Here is a 17068-nt window from a genome sequence, read left to right on the forward strand (position 1 = left end):
TTTAAGAGAAAAAGACAAGACCCGGATTTTCTGACCTCCATGGGAAGGATTACTATTATACTATACTATTAGGGTCTTTCTAAATGTACCCAGCAAATTTCTATGTAGACCCAGCAAATCAATTTTGCATGAAAAAATATTTATATCCTGGTACAAAATGACAATAATAGTCATATAATTTCTATTTTTACCCCTACATTTGTACCCAGCAATCTTCATCCCTTCCCCACAAACTCTTGAAGAAGAAAGCCCGATTTGAATGAAAATGGTGAAAAGGTGGAAGGAGAAGTGATTGTGATTGAAAAGCCGTTGATGGGCAAATCAGGTCATGAATGAATTGGTTCTGAATGGGCAAATCAGGTTATGAATGAATTGGTTCACCGTACTTCTTCATACAAATATCGAAATACTGAGCAAAATCCCCAAGAAACTCAACCGAGCAAAGATAAAGAAGAATATGAAGTCCCTAATCGTGCAATGCTAGAGCAAGCTTCACCCTTATCATCTGATCATGCGGCACTTAGCAGTAGAGATACAAATATTAAGACGACTACCTTGTCCTCAAAGCAGTACAATTATAAGATAGGGAGTGATCAGAATGAACCAGGTGAGTCAACTTCTCCTCCGTTTTCTTGTTTACACTGCACGCTTCATTGGCATCACAAAATTTAGAGATTCCATACTCATCATACTAATAATAATTGCAGAGAGAGGAAGAACAATAATCCCTTGGGAGATAAAAAGAATGGAGTTCTTGTAGCAGGGAAAAATCAGTCACATGTATTAATTGCAGCATTTTCATTGGAGTTCCTCTGCAGGGAAGAAAAACTGCAGAGAAAGGGCTTACAAGAGTGATTACTTCTGTGAGCGATGCAATTGAAGTATGGAACTGCTGTGAGTATTTTGCTGGGTTTAATTAAGAGAAGGGCATAATTGGAAAGCTTGCTGGGTGTAGGTGGAAATTTTGTAATTTTGTTAGGTGTAAAAATTTTGCTGGGTCTATTTAGATATTTGCCGGGTACATTTAGAAAGACCCTACTATTATCATATTTAGACTTTAGTAGAATCAAAATAGAGGCAAATTTCAGAATATAAAGTATTCAAGGCCCTAGAGGTTAGAAACTTAGGTCAAGTAGGGGCTTGTAAGCAAACCATAAACTTTGCCGTTACGGAAATGAAGTCACGTGAGCTGCATGCCCCTCTTAAACCCTATTAAAATACCAGTGTGGCTTTTCCACACACTCACTCCACTCAGTAATGGCGTTCAAGCTTCTTCTTCCTCTTCACCTTCTCTCTCTTACAAGCTCCATATCACTCTGAAAACCCAGACCCCATTTCTTTTTCTCTCTGTAATTCTGATGGAGTCGACAAAGTCTGTTCCTTTTGTGGTCTTAGCATTTGGGTGGCTTCTGATCACCATTGCAGCCATTGTTGAAGAAAACCCAGAAGCAAAAGCCCTCATTTCCTTCAAAATTGGCCTCGAAAACCCAGAAATTCTCAGCTCATGGAGAGGTTCCATTCCAGTCTGCAACTGGGTCGGCGTCTCATGCCAACTCGGCCGAGTCAACTCACTCTCCCTACCCAATTTGGGCCTCAGAGGCCCACTGCCTCCTTCTCTCTTCTCTCTCCCAGACCTCGCCGTCCTCGACCTCTCCTCCAACCTCCTCCGCGGCCCAATTCCGGCCCAACTCGGCGACCTGACTCAGCTCCAGACCCTCAAACTCAGCTCCAACTCGCTCGCCGGAAAAATCCCGCCGGAGCTCGGAAAATTGTCCCGGCTGCAGACTCTTGAGCTCTCCGGAAATGGGCTCGCCGGAGAAGTCCCGGCCCACATTGGGAACTTGACCCGGCTTCAGTACTTGGACTTGGGTAACAACCTCCTCTCTGGTTCTCTGCCTTTAACTCTGTTTCAAAATCTTGAGTCTTTATCTTCATTGGACATATCAAACAATTCGTTTTCCGGTTCAATCCCACCGGAAATCGGTAACCTGAGAAACCTCACTGACCTCTACATTGGGGTGAACCGTTTTACGGGTCCATTGCCTAAAGAAATCGGAAACCTTTCAATGCTGGAGAATTTTTTCTCTCCGGCGTGTTCTATAACCGGTCCGTTGCCGGAGGAGCTGTCCAAGCTGAAGTCTTTGAGTAAGCTTGATCTTTCTCACAACCCTTTGAGGTGTTCGATACCTAAAGAGATAGGGGAGTTGACAGAGCTGAGTATATTGAACTTGGTGTTTTCTGAGCTCAGTGGGTTTGTCCCTGCCGAGCTGGGAAAGTGTAGGAATTTGAAGACTTTGATGCTTTCGTTTAATTCGCTTTCCGGGGAGTTGCCGGAGGAGCTTTCGGAGCTGCCAATGCTGACGTTTTCGGCTGAGAAGAACCAGCTTTCCGGGTCATTGCCGGCTTGGCTTGGGAAGTGGAGTCAGGCTGAGGCGATTTTGCTTTCGAGCAATCTGTTTTCAGGGAGGATTCCTCCTGAGATTGGGAATTGTTCTGTGCTCATGCATCTTAGCTTGAGCAACAACTTGTTGAGTGGTGCAATTCCAGAAGAGCTGTGCAATGCGGTTTCGCTTTTGGAGATTGATCTGGATAGTAATTTCCTTTCTGGAACCATTGAGAATACATTTGTGGGGTGTAGGAACCTTACTCAGTTGAATTTGGTGAATAATCAGATTGGTGGTTTGATTCCTGAGTACCTTTCGGAGCTTCCTCTGATGGCGATTGACCTTGATTCAAACAACTTTACTGGTGAATTACCTACTAGCCTTTGGAGCTCTGTTAATTTGATGGAATTTTCGGCGGCTAATAATCAGTTGAAGGGTTCTCTCACCAAGGAGATTGGCAATGCTGCTGCATTGGAAAGGCTTGTTCTGAGTAACAACCAGTTGAAGGGCACCATTCCTAAGGAGATAGGGAACCTGAGTACTCTCTCTGTTCTGAACCTGAACTCTAATTTCCTTGAGGGGCAGATTCCGAGTGAGGTTAGCCTCTGCAAACTCACTACACTTGACTTGGGGAGCAACCATCTCAATGGCTCTATACCGGAGGAGATTGCGGACCTTCCTGAGTTACAGTGTCTGGTCCTTTCCCACAATGATCTGTCCGGGCCAATCCCTCCAAAGCCATCACTTTATTTTCGGCAGCTGACCATCCCCGATTTGAGCTTTGTTCAGCATGTTGGGGTCTTTGATCTCTCCTACAACAGATTGTCTGGCCCTATACCCGAAGACCTGGGCAGTTGTGTCGCTCTGGTTAATCTGTTGATCAGCAACAACATGCTCTCTGGTGGAGTTCCAAGATCACTCTCGCGCTTAACAAATCTCACAACCTTGGATTTGTCTGGGAATATGCTTACTGGTTCCATTCCTCCAGAGTTAGGTGATTCCCCCAAGCTTCAAGGTTTATATCTGGGAAATAACCAGCTTACAAGCACCATCCCAGCAAGCTTGGGTCGTTTGGGCAGTTTGGTGAAGCTGAATTTAACTGGTAATAAGTTATCAGGTGCTGTACCGACAAGTTTTGGGAACCTGAAAGAGTTAACTCACTTAGATTTGAGTTCTAATGAGCTGGATGGTGAGCTTCCTTCTTCTCTTTCAAGCATGCAGAATCTGGGAGGGTTGTACGTGCAAGAGAACAGGCTTTCTGGTCGAATAGATGAGCTGTTCTCGAACTCTATGGCTTGGAGGATTGAAACTGTCAACTTGAGCAACAACTTCCTTACTGGTGAATTGCCGCTTTCATTGGGAAATCTGTCATACTTGACATATTTGGATCTTCATGCAAATTTGTTTAGAGGAAAGATTCCTCCAGACCTTGGGAATCTGGTGCAACTCGAGTACTTTGATGTTTCTAGTAACCGGCTATCTGGACAGATTCCTGAGAAAGTATGCAACCTCACCAGTCTGGTTTACTTGAATTTGGCAGAAAATGGTTTGGAAGGGTCGATTCCCAGGAGTGGAATTTGCAGGGACCTTTCAAAAGTATATGTTGTTGGTAATAGAAAATTGTGTGGGAGACGTTCAAATTTAGATTGCCGAGTCAAAAGCTTAGACAAATCAGCTGTGCTGAATGCCTGGGGACTTGCAGCAATTGTCGTTGGAAGTGCTCTGATCTCTCTTGCAGCGGTCGTGGGTCTGATCAGATGGGTTACAAGAAGTAGCCGGCAAAACGATCTTGAAGAAAGCGAGGATAGCAAGCTCAAGAGTTTCATGGATCATCATCTCTATTTCCTGGGTAACAGCCAACCAAAGGAGCCTCTGAGCATCAATATGGCCATGTTTGAGCAGCCTCTTCTGAAACTGACTTTAGTGGATATCCTTGAAGCTACAAACAATTTCTGCAAGACAAACATTATTGGAGATGGAGGCTTCGGAACTGTGTACAAGGCCACTTTGTCCAATGGGAAAACAGTTGCAGTTAAGAAGCTGAGTGAGTATAAAACCCAGGGTCACCGAGAGTTTATCGCTGAAATGGAAACCCTGGGTAAGGTGAAGCACCAAAATCTCGTTTCATTGCTGGGATACTGTTCTATCGGTGAGGAGAAGCTCCTTGTTTATGAATACATGGTGAATGGGAGCCTAGACCTGTGGCTGAGAAATCGGATGGGGGCTCTTGACGTCCTAGATTGGGACAGACGTTTCAAAATTGCAATGGGTGCAGCGCGAGGCCTATCATTTCTTCACCATGAACTAATCCCCCACATCATTCACAGGGATATTAAAGCCAGCAACATCTTACTTAATGAAGACTTTGAGCCAAAGGTTGCAGACTTTGGACTTGCAAGACTGATCAGTGACTGCGAGACTCATATCACAACTGATGTTGCCGGGACATTTGGCTACATTCCACCAGAGTATGGACAAAGTGGGAGGTCGACTAAAAAGGGAGATGTCTACAGTTTTGGTGTGATACTGCTTGAATTGGTGACTGGAAAAGAGCCAACTGGACCAGACTTCAAAGAGAAGGAAGGCGGAAATTTGGTCGGCTGGGTGCTTCAGAAGGTCAAGAAGGGGCAAGCTGCTGATGTTCTTGACCCCTTGGTACTCAGTGCGGATTCGAAGCAGGCCATGTTGCAAGTGCTGCAGATTGCTTGTGTGTGCCTTTGTGACAACCCTGCCGGCAGACCTACAATGCTTCAAGTGCTGAAGATCCTTAAAGGGATGAAAGATGATGAGTGAAGGGCAGACCGACAGAGACTTCCTTTTATGTCAAGAGGGTGATAGGCTTGTTGTCATAATATAATGATGATCTTGTATAATAATGATGTTGTAAAGTAGTTTTAGGGAGTACTTGGGATTTTAAGCTGTATTGCTTCTAATCTGCTAATCTAATCAATCAGAAGCCAGAGTTTCATATTCCTCCTTACCACTTGTTTCAATTGCAAGAACAAGCTTTTAAGTCTACGGTCCTTTTCGCTTACATATACAGTTGTACAGTACGCGTATTCAAAGCAGACCAATGTTTCGAGTTCTGCAGATTGCTTCTGTATGCCTTTGTTGATAAGCCGCAGGCAGACTTACCATGTTTGAATTGTTGAAGTTCCTTGGTCAAGAGGATAATAGGATTATTGTTGCAAGTGATGATGAACTTGTATCGATCACAAGCCTGAGTTTTTCAGATTCATTGTCACCATTTATTTCTTACTTGTTTTCTTCATTTCTTATGATGCTATTTTAAGGCTCGTGCGTGGATTGTCCCTGCATAGAAAAGTTAGTAGGCCTTAAACTCGAAGGTACTTCACACCAAAGAAATTATCCTCTCTCTCTCCTTTTTTTTTTTTTTTTTTTTTTTAAGATCTTTTCTGCATAGTATTGGAGAGTGGAGACCCAATTGCTACGAAACCAATGACATTCAGTTTTCACAGTCGAAGAGAGGCAGGTCTGTTTCTTTTCCTATCCTGGAAAAAGATTTTGGGACGGAAAGCAAAAGAAAAGAGAGGCTAAAACTTTTACTATCCTCGTATACCACTTCAAAGCAAGTGAGAATAATAGTGAGGTTGGGAAGGATGAAGAAGGTATGACACAAGAATTTGAACAAAAAAAAGGGTGTTTTTTTTTTTTTTTTGATCAAAAAGGTCAGCCCATTATATTGATTCAGCAAGCAGTACAAAAACGAAACACCCCTATGGGGTCGACAGAAAGAATCGTTCCTCAGAGCACCCTAAGACTCCTATTCTAAACAAGAACAAGAACCCAGTATACCCCCAGTACACCCACCTTTTAGGAAGTTCACGCGCCATTATTTCAAACAAAAACCTAGAAATTCCGAAGCAAGAATAAAAAACCCTCAGAGCTACTGGTTTCTGCGACCAAGATCAAAAATTAAATAAAATTAGGAGTAGAGGATGACGTATCATCATCCACTCCATCTTCATTCATCAGAGCAGCCCAACTTGAGAATCCCCAGTCAAACATAGCCCAGCAAGAGACCCATACAGCACACAGGAAGTCCACCGTCCAAAAGTAAGCCCAAAGACTCCAACCATGAGCAGAAGTCCACTCCAGGCCCAACAGTCTTAGAGCCCAGAAACAAACCCTAGCATTCCTAGCAACCAAACAGCCGCCACCCTCAGCAGGACCGCCACCACCACTGCCGCCACAGCCTTTCCCTTCGCCGCCGTCCAACATAGGAGAAAGGTCACCATCATCACCGTCCCAGTCTAACTGCAGCCCAGCTGCAATCATTGCCGCCAAAAGGGAATCCGGTTCACCACCGATCACGTCATCCTCAGCCTCCCATGTGATCGGGTCTGAATCCAAGCCGGCCTGAACAATCCAGTCATCACCGATTCCCTGTCCCAGATCACCTAACCCAAATACGGCAGCGAATAGCCCTACCCTGCCTACCACCGACGAGGTTGAAGGCAATGAAACCCGCGCCATCTCAGCCAAGATGGCTGCCTGCAGCATATCCGATCCATCTAGTAGACAAAACGGATCCAAACATAGAGTCAAGGGACGTCGGAGCCAAGCACTGCCGTCACCAAGGAAGGGAGAAGAAAGAGAGACGTCGCCGCCCTTCCAAATCCAAGATGCAGAGCCACAACGTGGCTGAGAAACCTCTCTGCCGAGAGTCAGAAATTTTGTTGTGCCGCCGCCGCCGCCACTCAAGGCCGGTTTCGACCTTAGGGTTTGTCTCGAGAGAGAAGAGAGCGTCATAGAAAGTTAACAACTATGGACAATGGAAAAAAAAAAAAAAAAGAAAAAAAAAAAGGGTGTTGACGGGGTTTCTTTCTTTACTCCACAAACAAAATTGAGACAGCAAACAAAGAAAAAGTAGATAAAACATATTTCGCCAGGTGGATTGTTCACAAGAGCAAATTCATAATATGATTTGAAGATACCTTAAAAAAAACCATCTTTTTATTTAAAGATACCTTTAAATTGTTTTTGACAATAAAAAAAAAAATACTTTCAAATATCTAACTTTAGTGATTTGTATTTAAATTCATTACTTTAACGAGTAATGTCAAATATAAATTCTTCAATCTTCATTTTTTTTAAATTAAATTTCTTATTTTAAAGATTACAATCATGATATCATTTTTACTTTCAGGAGCAACAACAACTATGCTCGACTCTCATTTGAGTTTAATGCATGATTTGCAAAAATATGTGCTACACTGTCAGCTTCACGTACGTGGAGTAATAAGCACTTTAAGATCTACATTCCTACTCAAAAACCCTCGCACTTCCTCCAACAAGAGACCTACTTTAGACAAATTGGACCTTTCCTGTATTAAAGCTTATGCTAGCAATAGACATCTGTTTCGAAAATAACTCTACCATTATGTAAAGTCTCTTGTAACAAAATTTACTGATAACATCCACAACCTCAAAGAGACTAGAAAATAGGAGAACTTTGTTCTCTTATGCAATATTCACTATTCTCTTTGCTAAAAGATTACATGTGCTGAATCATGGAAGCTACCAGAACCAAAGATCAAACGACAACCAAAACATAAAGTACAATTCTTCTTTTTTCTTCTAAAAGCAAACGAAGAAAGTAGGTTGAAGACGCACGTGCACCAAATCTTCACACGTGCATCAATCCTTGTCTCTCTTCCCCTTCTAACATGTAAAGTCTACGTATCAATTACACACCCTCTGATTAGCCCTGTGGCACTGCTTCAGCCACGGCTTCTCACGATGCTCCACATCCGACGGCTCTGATTTCACACCGCCACCACCGCTCGGTTGCCGCAGCCGTAGATCCGTCTCCTCATCGCCTCCACCGCCTTCCTCCCTCGCCCGCTTCGCTCCGATTTCCACCCCGAAAATCTTCGGACTCGTCTCCCCGCCGGAAAACCGCTCCCCGGGCATCAAACTCAGCTGCGTCAACTCACCTAAACCGCCCTCCGGTGGCTTATTACAGGCGTAATTCGACACCAGGGAGAAGATGTTGTGGCAGAGAGACTTGATCTCCGCCAGCTCCTTGGTCAGCCGGAGGTTCTCCTTCCTCAGCCTCTCGTTCTCCTCCACCAGCTGCCACGGAATCCTCGTCCGCGGCGAGGAGCTCGACGAAGTGGTCACCTGCTCCTCGCCGGAGTTCGCCGGAGAGGTGATAGGTTTCGCCGGAATCACGGCCGCCGGAGGCATAATTCTCCGCCGCTGTATGTCGCAGAGCAGCCGCTTCTCGCCTCTGCGGAAGCAGTCGTTGGAGAATTCCCACCGGTCAGGTATAATCTTCCGAAATCCCTGGAAATCAAATCAAATCAAATCAAAATCCGATAACAACGAATCAAACTGTCAAACTTATCAGGAATCATCGCGAATTGAAATTGAAGGATTGTAAATGGAAAATTTTAATCTTAATTACGTAGGTGTTGAGCTGCCGGACGAAGCTGGAGAAGTTGTTGTGCTTGAAATACTTGGGAAGCAAATCTCTGGCGAACACGGTGGGGTTCTTCACCACGAAGCTGGATCCGTCGCCGCTCCAGGCGATGACGTCATCGATGGCGGGATCGTCGACGAGCTGGTACGTTTTGCTCAGAAACGGCGTCGGAGAGCCTCGCTGCGTCGACTCGCCGGAGGTGGACTCGCCTTTCTGCTCCACCGTAGGCGGAGGAGGAGCCATAACAACCACCGCTTCTATGATATCAAAAACAGACTCGAAATCAGAAATTGAAGATTTTCAAATCCCAAAACTAGTAATTTTCATCAATCTTGGAGAAGATTGGGAGAGGAATTTGGGGGTTTGTTGGTTCTAGAAGGTTCCTTTTGGGGATTTAAAAAGGATGAGAATTTGGTTGCAAACCGATAATCGTGTGGAAACAAAACAGAGGAAACCACAGGAAACTTCTAACTCACTCTGTCCTGTTTTCGAGAAACTTCCGGCTCGAATTTTCTTCGATTGTATCTACGTGGCAACGAATGAGAGGCTAGTATAAACTGTAACTTTAATTTCAACGCAGCAGTTACTTCTTTGTTTTAACTGAAACATAGGAAATTATTCTGTGGTGCAAATGAATTAGTATATCGTTAATATTTATTAACAATTTTTTAATAATGAAAAAATGTAATTGATACTATCAAATCATTTATTTTTGTTGATGCAAGTGCATCTCGGTGAACTGAAAATTCTCTCTTTCAATAAATAAATTCGGCTCATTTCATGCCTAAGTGTAAAGATCAGGTGGGTTGAGACTAAAGAAGCTTTAAATAATGTGCACTGTTTTTCTCCTTGTGGCGGCCGGTCCAATTTTTTATTTATGCATGTGTTTCTTTTCCTTGGTATAGTCAATGAGTCAGTTAATAATCGACGTTACAAGTGACAGCAATGGTGAATATTCTACCTTTGGGTAAAAGAGAATAGGATTTACTTCCCAAATACAAACATGAACAGTAGGGAAAGATAAAATTTTGTGATGTGATTATGTGAATGGATTGTTTGTATGGATATCGGTTGCATCTAGAAATGCCAATCTGAACAAAATGGTACCACTGATATCGGTCCAAAATGGTGGAAGGATCTTTCTCGTCGTTCGAGGATTGCATTTCGGTCCCCCCACATATCGGATCCAAAGTTTTAATGATATAAAAACGACAGTGCAAAATGGCCGAAAACACGGATGTGGGAGGTCCATGAATGCTCGCTTTCAGAGAGATGGAATTTTTTGAATAGTAATCCTGGAATGAAAGGGACTTGTATGCAGTGTAGCTAGGGAGTAATTTTCAATGGTGAAAAAGAACCTCTGGCTATCAACCAACAGAATGGCACAAGCTGTACAAAGTTGAATTTGGAATACAAAGCGGACAAGTCTTTCAGGCAACAATGAGACCGATTGGTAGGCATCATGTACAGCAGAGAAGATACGAGAGACACTGGAAAATGGTCAAAATGCCGATAACTAATACCATGAAGCTGAATTCAACATGATTATAACCACTGTTGTGAGGCTCCACCAGGCATTCTCATTTCTCAATTCAACGCAGTTAAAAGTTGCAGCATTACCAATGCAAACCCCACATAGCATGACATTGCTGTCTCAAGCAATATTCAACAGGTAGAAGAATTGCAATCCTGTTTCTAATATGTCATGTAGTACTTTCTTTCTTCCCAAAGGAAAAAAAAAAAAATTCGAAAGACAGACTAGAATCTCAATCATTAATATCTACAGTTCCAAAAAATGCAATAGAAATAACCTCAATGAATAAGCAAATCCTGTATAGATTCAAACGACCAATCAAACACATCTCAGCACGTCCAACAATTGTAAGGCCAATAAGTAAGAACAAACAGGTTAAGGGTAACACAGACATATAAATACACAGCTTGGCTTTCCTAGCGTTCACTTCTTTAATGCAAATTGGATTTAACTTGTAACGGATTTAGATGAGAAAGTTAACAAGTGAAAATGTTCAAATATTCAGCCAGAGAATGCAATATTTTGAGTGGAAGTTAGTTTCCTGTGACATGCCTAATCAGTTTATCAAAATTGAGAAGTAACATGCTCCAATAATTGTTGAACAAATACAATAAACAAAACTCAATGGGTAAATTCGCTTCTAACCAAATACATTGGACGGAAAATGAACTAGTGCATACAAACTATGATTGAAGTCCGTATAACAACAGACTATCTGAATAAGCATGAGAGATCAAGTATATACCAGATAATGTGTTTGATTCTCTATTCTCTATGCCCTGAAGTCAAACCACAAATGGTGTTAAGTAATGACAATCCCGTTACAACCAGCACAACACTCTCACTCAAAATTCATCAGAAGTCCAACTCAAGGATCATCAATCTTCAAGGTTGAAACAACACATCTAAGTCATCAAGACATGTACAAAATGCAGCGACGATACAGAAAAATGGTAGCTGAACTATACACGGCCCAAAGAAAGAGAATCCACCAAGCCATAAAGACCGCCACTTCTTTCACAAAGGCAGAACAGGGTAGCACACTACAAACATATTGGTAATCTTCTGGAGAGATGCCATCAACCCGAGACATCCCCAGAAACAGAAGCAACAATACTGGCGGTGCGAGAAACTGCAGAACCACGAGACACAAGTAATGATTGTGCAAAAACACCTTAGCCCTACTGAACTCCAAGTCAGGAACCTTCCCAGCATGCAATCTCTGATACCAAGACAACAATGCCTCATTCAAATACATTTGTAAATTCGGCCGCAACGCAACCAGCTGCAGAAAACTCGAAATCAGCAAGCAGCAAAGCCTAAACTTAGCAAAATCCGAAGTAGAAAACCCGAGATTCCCAATCAAACCCTCTGCATTTCGAACTTTCCCATTCTTGTTCACGAGCATTCCACCTAACGGATTGATCCACAACAAAACCGTAAACAGAATCATTGTATAATTCACATAAAGCACCATTCTCCCAAACCATTCACACGAAAGCATCGACAAATCGGACCTAATCTGATCAGTCCCGAGCCAAAACGCCCTCGCACTCTTCGCCGCAGGCATGAACAAGAAACCCGAAAAGCACCCCATCAAAATTGCAATAAACAGCCTTCCATTCCCATCAACCGACCCGAAATCAAAATCCAAAACCGATGGACTAAATCTAAAGCACACTACACTCCCCACCACCAGCCCCACAACCCCCAGCGCCACACTCAGCTGCTTCTCCGACCTCCTCGACGCCGATTTCTCCGCCGAAACCTTCGCAAGAACCACCAGCAGCTTCGAAACCCCCGCAAACCCTAACAGAACAGGAACGAAAACCCCATTGACCAGAACTCCAGAATCCGCCGATTGCGAATCACCTAAATATATTTGGAGCGCAAGAGCAGAGACGGCGACGAAAGAGAAGGTGAAGGCGTTGGAGTAGTCCGGGAAATAGAGGCGGGTCTGGAGGTGGGCCTCGTCGAGCTTGAGCCGGAAGATCTGGGCGTTGTTTTCATCGAAGGCCGGGGTGTTCTTGGACTTGGACTTGGTTCTCTTTCGGAGCTCCGGGTTGGGTTTGGACCCGGGTCCGGAATCGGACGAGTCGGGTCGGCGGATGGCGGCCCGGGTACCGCCGGGCTGGATGTTATCGGGGTGGATGTAGGTGTGGAGGCTGTGGAGGAAGAAGATGGGGATTTTGAGGAAGGTGAGGAGGAGAGTGAGGGTGAGAGAGAGTGAGAGCTGGAGTATGAGATTCTTGTAGGTCAAGAATTGGTCCAGCATTGTTTGTTTTGGCTTGAGAATTAGTGTTACCACTTGGTTTTGGTTCTGGGTTTTCAAAGACCTACTGAGCAAAGTTTGAGTCCTTTGAGATCTTTGATTTGGAATTTTTGGCTTCTCTACTTCTGAGGGAGAGTGTTGAACAGAAAATGGGATTCTGTGCTTCCCTGCTTAGATTGGTCTTTGTGTGATCTGGACTCTGTGGGCCTTTTGGGCCTGGGCTTGACACTCACTTAGGTTTGAACAGGGCCTGAAACTAGGGCTGTCAATGGGTCGTGTCGGGTCAAGGTATTTGTCTTGTCGCAAGATACAAACCCAAACCCAACCCATTTAATAATTGTGTCAAAAATTTAAACTCAAACCCAACTTATTTATTAAACGGGTTACCCGTTTCCAACCCACTTAACTCATTTAACAAATAGGTCGTGTCGTGTTAGACAAAATGACTCATTTACAGGTTAACAATGCGACCCATTTAACTTTAAAAAATGCATAAATTGATTAAATTCACTAAAAATCTCTACAAGACGAAGAATATAAATTTTCAAGAGTGGATGTTGGAAAAGGCTCTGAATCTCAAACCTGAAACCTTTGAGAAGCTTCTTATGATCATCTGGGGTCTATGGAAGAACAGAAATACGAAGTTGTGGGAAGACAGTGCTCAGTCTTCAAATGACGTTTGACCTGGTTGGAAGAGTTCCGACAAACTCGACAAGTGCCTGCTACACAGGTCCAGAATGTAACGAAAAATTGGCAGCCTGCAGAGATCCCCAAACTCAATGTAGATGGGGCTTTTGTAACACAAGCTGCATATGGTGGAACTGGTGGTGTTCTAAGAAGATCAACTGGAAGCTTTATTGCTGCATTCATGAAGCCAGTGCAACATGTAAATTCAGCTCAACAGGTAGAGCTCCTTGCCATACAAGAAGGTTTAAATTTCCTGAAGACATTACATCTCCAACAAGTAATTATTGAGTCAGACTGCTTATTGGTAGTACAAGATCTAGCTCGTATTGATGTAAACCTATCTGAACTAAGCAATTTAGTTCAAGACATCCAATAGACAGTTCAAGTCATGCAGGGGTTCAAATTAGTTTTGCACCCAGGTCATGTAACAAAGTGGCACCTCGACTAGCCAGTTTGGCTTTTGACGATGGGCAAAGTGAGGTTTGGCATGAAATCCCTCCAAGTTGTATTCTAGATTTAATTACCAAGGATTTTAACCCCATATTATAATCCTATCAATAAAATTTCAGCCTCTTTTGATTCAAAAGACGAAGAATATAAATAATTATACATATTCATAAATAATTAAATTCAATAATTATAAAGCAAAATATTTCAAATTGTCTAATACTATGATCAAATGCTCTCAACGTCCAAAATTTCAAGAAGAAGTATAACATAATCGGGTTATACTGGTTCACTTCGTGTTGGCGGGTTGACCTGTGGCTTACCCAGTTATTAAATGGGTCATGACGGGTTGACCCACGGCCGACCCACTTTTTAATCGTGCGAGTTCAACCCGCTTTGTTTCGTGCGGGTATCGAGTTGTGTTATTGGGTCATGTCGAAATTGACAGCCCTACCTGTAATTGTATGATACAAGTTAGGGCATTAGGTTGAAGCAGCCCCAACTCATCTCCAGCCCTTTCTATCCTCCGTTTCGAAGTAGTTCCTTCTCTTGAATACCCATGATCAGAAGTTGAAGGTTCTACTCGTTCGATTGTTAGCATTTTATCTAACACTTTATGAGTTAGCGCAGTAATGTTACAACACGATATTATTATTTTTTTTTTTTTTGAATAAACAACACGATATTATTATAGATGTGGTGGAATGTAATAATTTGGAGTCAATCTATATCTAGTTATTTTACTTTACATTAAACATCGGTGTCTAACCTCGTGAAACTTGATTAGTTTGCAAGCCAGTGAGACTGAGATTAATTAAGAAATTTCATATCATTACTTTAACCAGAACAAAAAACTAATAGGAAGTTTAATCATTGTTTTCTAATAAATTACTTGTAAAAGGGAGAAATTATTTAAAGATCGTATATAGCTCATTCGATGAAAAATGATGATAATACATTTTAAAGAAACAAAAATCTAAAGTCGAATTACATCATCGTGGAGCTATGTTATGGGCGTAAGCAACTAACTCTATCCTAAAAGATAAGATATTTGCCGGAAGCATCAAGTTCGACTACCATCTTCCTCCAGATTTACTTTGCCATCAATGTCCTTTCCATCCTTGGAATTCTTGAAGCTTACGTACCCAACACATGGGCATTTCTGTTACTTGGTCTGCGATCACCGATCTCAAATAATAAATTAGGGCTGAACCTAATTGCTGCCTCCTGAAAAATTGCTGAACCTAATTGCTGCCTCCTGAAAAATTAACCAGCTCTCACCACTGGTACATTTTATTTGGATAATTTTGGCTCTGCAAGTTTCTCATTTTTATAATTTCCTAGGCATCTCTCATAAGACCTTATCACCAACCATTGCGATCTCAAACTGTGGAACCACCTGTACAGAGAGATAATTACATATAAATTAGTACCTTAACACACAAGCTTAAGATCTAACCAGAAAAGATAGAAGTAAAAGTAAGCAAAATATCTGCCTAGTGGTAAAAAAGCAAGCAGAAGTATTATCAACCTGATCCAGCTGCGAAGAAATGAACGGTTGCGACTGTAATCTCCTTGTTCTTCTGAGAGCTCCGCCGTCCATTCTGCGTACCGGACCTAATATCATCAACAAGTTAATTAGCTTCAACGCATATTCGATCGGCATTTTACATGTATAGTGTGTTTAGGCGTTAAACACTAACATTAAGACCGACTAAACCAACACTAGCCAAGATTAGTTACCAGATTTTTTGGTTGTCTGGGGTGTTTTGATCAGATCTAGGGTCGAGTCGGAGGTGTCCGGCACGTAACGATCGAGACGAGCAAGGCGACCCTTGTTTTCAATCATGGAACACACAAAGGAAGCCTCCATGGTGTTCAAGAACTGCACATGCTTCTCGTTCGTCCAGCTGATGGGCACGTGCGACTCCATTTCTTCTCTGCAAATAATTCGAAGGGTTTGGGAACAACGATCTGTGTGGGGTGTTGGAGTTTTTGTGAGGATGGCTTACAAAAACAAAACCAACTTGTTTATAAAACCATGAAATTGTTTCCTCATTATATATAGAGAATAGAGAGCTAAGAACATATGGTATGTGATATGTCCAAGTTTGTTGGGAAGAAGGTATTAGGATGTGCCTACTTGTTTGTCTTTTACTAACATGCTTTGCCTCACATTTTGAGCTAGATTTTTGTTACTTTCATTTCTTAGATATTTTGGTATAGTTATGAACTTAGAAGCTTGGTCTACATTAGCTTAGCTGCCTAGATAAAGTGCTTAACAGTGCCTTAGCTCATTTAGGCTAAGTACCTAACTGGATATTAGATCAAAGGTGCCAAATATTCGGGTTATCTTAAGCACCAATCGAAAATATCCTGTGGTTTCTTTTGCCTAACAAATATCAGATGGCAGAAAAGTGCATGGGGGTGTAAATATCTAGGAGTTTTTTTCATTTTGGGTGAGGAAAATATCAAAGACTATGGGATTCACTTACAGGGTGAGAGATACTTTTGGGACGAATTAGAAGAAGTAGAATTAAGAGAAGGAATAGTAAATACGAAAAATATCTGCACGAGGCTCTGTTGAGATATTTTGAGATTAGATGCTGACTGTGATCTTGTTGGGATCATTTCGGTGCTGGACAGTTCGGACTTTATTCTTTTTCTTAGGGCATTATTTCTTATTTATGTAGAGAGCTAAATAGTACAACATTAGATAGTCTAGGTCACAAATGGTCCTCCAATCATTTCTTGTTTGTTTTCCGATCGACATTGTTGGTTATTACTTTCTTGAACAGCATTTGTTTTTAACTTAATTAGGGACCTCAGAGAATCCGATTAGCTGGTGAATTATAAGCCTCATCGACATATAGATTAATTAGTTTTTATCTAGATAATAGTTATCTTGCGGAACTATTTAGAGTAACACGGTTCTTAAATTGAGAGCATTTATTATATTTAAGATCGATGAACTTACTCATTTACCATCGTTATACGGTTCTTAAATAGAGTAACACGGTTCTTAAATTTTAGTTTACCTCTCTAACCTTAACTAGTAAATAATATATTCTACCCTCATCGACATACAAACTAGTTAACTTCGGATAGTAATCTGCTTGCAGAACTATATATCTAGTGTAGGAAGATACCTAGTTGAGAACATTTGATTATGATTGAGATCATCGGTTTAAAAAAAAAAAAAAAAAAGAATTTTCATCAATATTAATAGGGTAAAAGTTATAAATAGTCCTTATGGCTTGGAGTGATACACAAAATTAACCTTGTGATTTAAAAAT

General features: G+C 42.0%; 4 protein-coding genes across 4 annotated transcripts; 1 reads left to right on the plus strand and 3 right to left on the minus strand.

Annotated features, from left to right (window-relative positions):
• Positions 1–1234: 1234 nt before the first annotated feature.
• On the plus strand, positions 1235–5357 carry LOC133715784 (leucine-rich repeat receptor protein kinase EMS1). The gene has a single exon (XM_062142428.1). The coding sequence runs from the start codon at positions 1359–1361 to the stop codon at positions 5175–5177; it is 3819 nt and encodes a 1272-aa protein (XP_061998412.1). The 5' UTR covers positions 1235–1358; the 3' UTR covers positions 5178–5357.
• A 2483-nt stretch (positions 5358–7840) lies between these two features.
• On the minus strand, positions 7841–9400 carry LOC133714696 (heat stress transcription factor B-2a-like). Its single transcript, XM_062140908.1, has 2 exons — positions 8818–9400; positions 7841–8696 (listed from the first exon to the last, which is right to left on the minus strand). The coding sequence occupies exons 1-2, from the start codon at positions 9073–9075 to the stop codon at positions 8091–8093; spliced, it is 864 nt and encodes a 287-aa protein (XP_061996892.1). The 5' UTR covers positions 9076–9400; the 3' UTR covers positions 7841–8090.
• Positions 9401–10922: 1522 nt separating this feature from the next.
• On the minus strand, positions 10923–12773 carry LOC133714695 (uncharacterized). Its single transcript, XM_062140907.1, has one exon. It carries the CDS (start codon positions 12639–12641, stop codon positions 11280–11282), a length of 1362 nt encoding a protein of 453 aa, XP_061996891.1. The 5' UTR covers positions 12642–12773; the 3' UTR covers positions 10923–11279.
• A 1859-nt stretch (positions 12774–14632) lies between these two features.
• On the minus strand, positions 14633–15920 carry LOC133716007 (uncharacterized). Its single transcript, XM_062142733.1, has 3 exons — positions 15516–15920; positions 15304–15389; positions 14633–15171 (listed from the first exon to the last, which is right to left on the minus strand). The coding sequence occupies exons 1-3, from the start codon at positions 15703–15705 to the stop codon at positions 15124–15126; spliced, it is 324 nt and encodes a 107-aa protein (XP_061998717.1). The 5' UTR covers positions 15706–15920; the 3' UTR covers positions 14633–15123.
• Positions 15921–17068: the final 1148 nt, after the last annotated feature.

Source organism: Rosa rugosa, chromosome 6, assembly GCF_958449725.1.
Source record: "Rosa rugosa chromosome 6, drRosRugo1.1, whole genome shotgun sequence".
NCBI classification, from domain to species: domain Eukaryota; kingdom Viridiplantae; phylum Streptophyta; class Magnoliopsida; order Rosales; family Rosaceae; genus Rosa; species Rosa rugosa.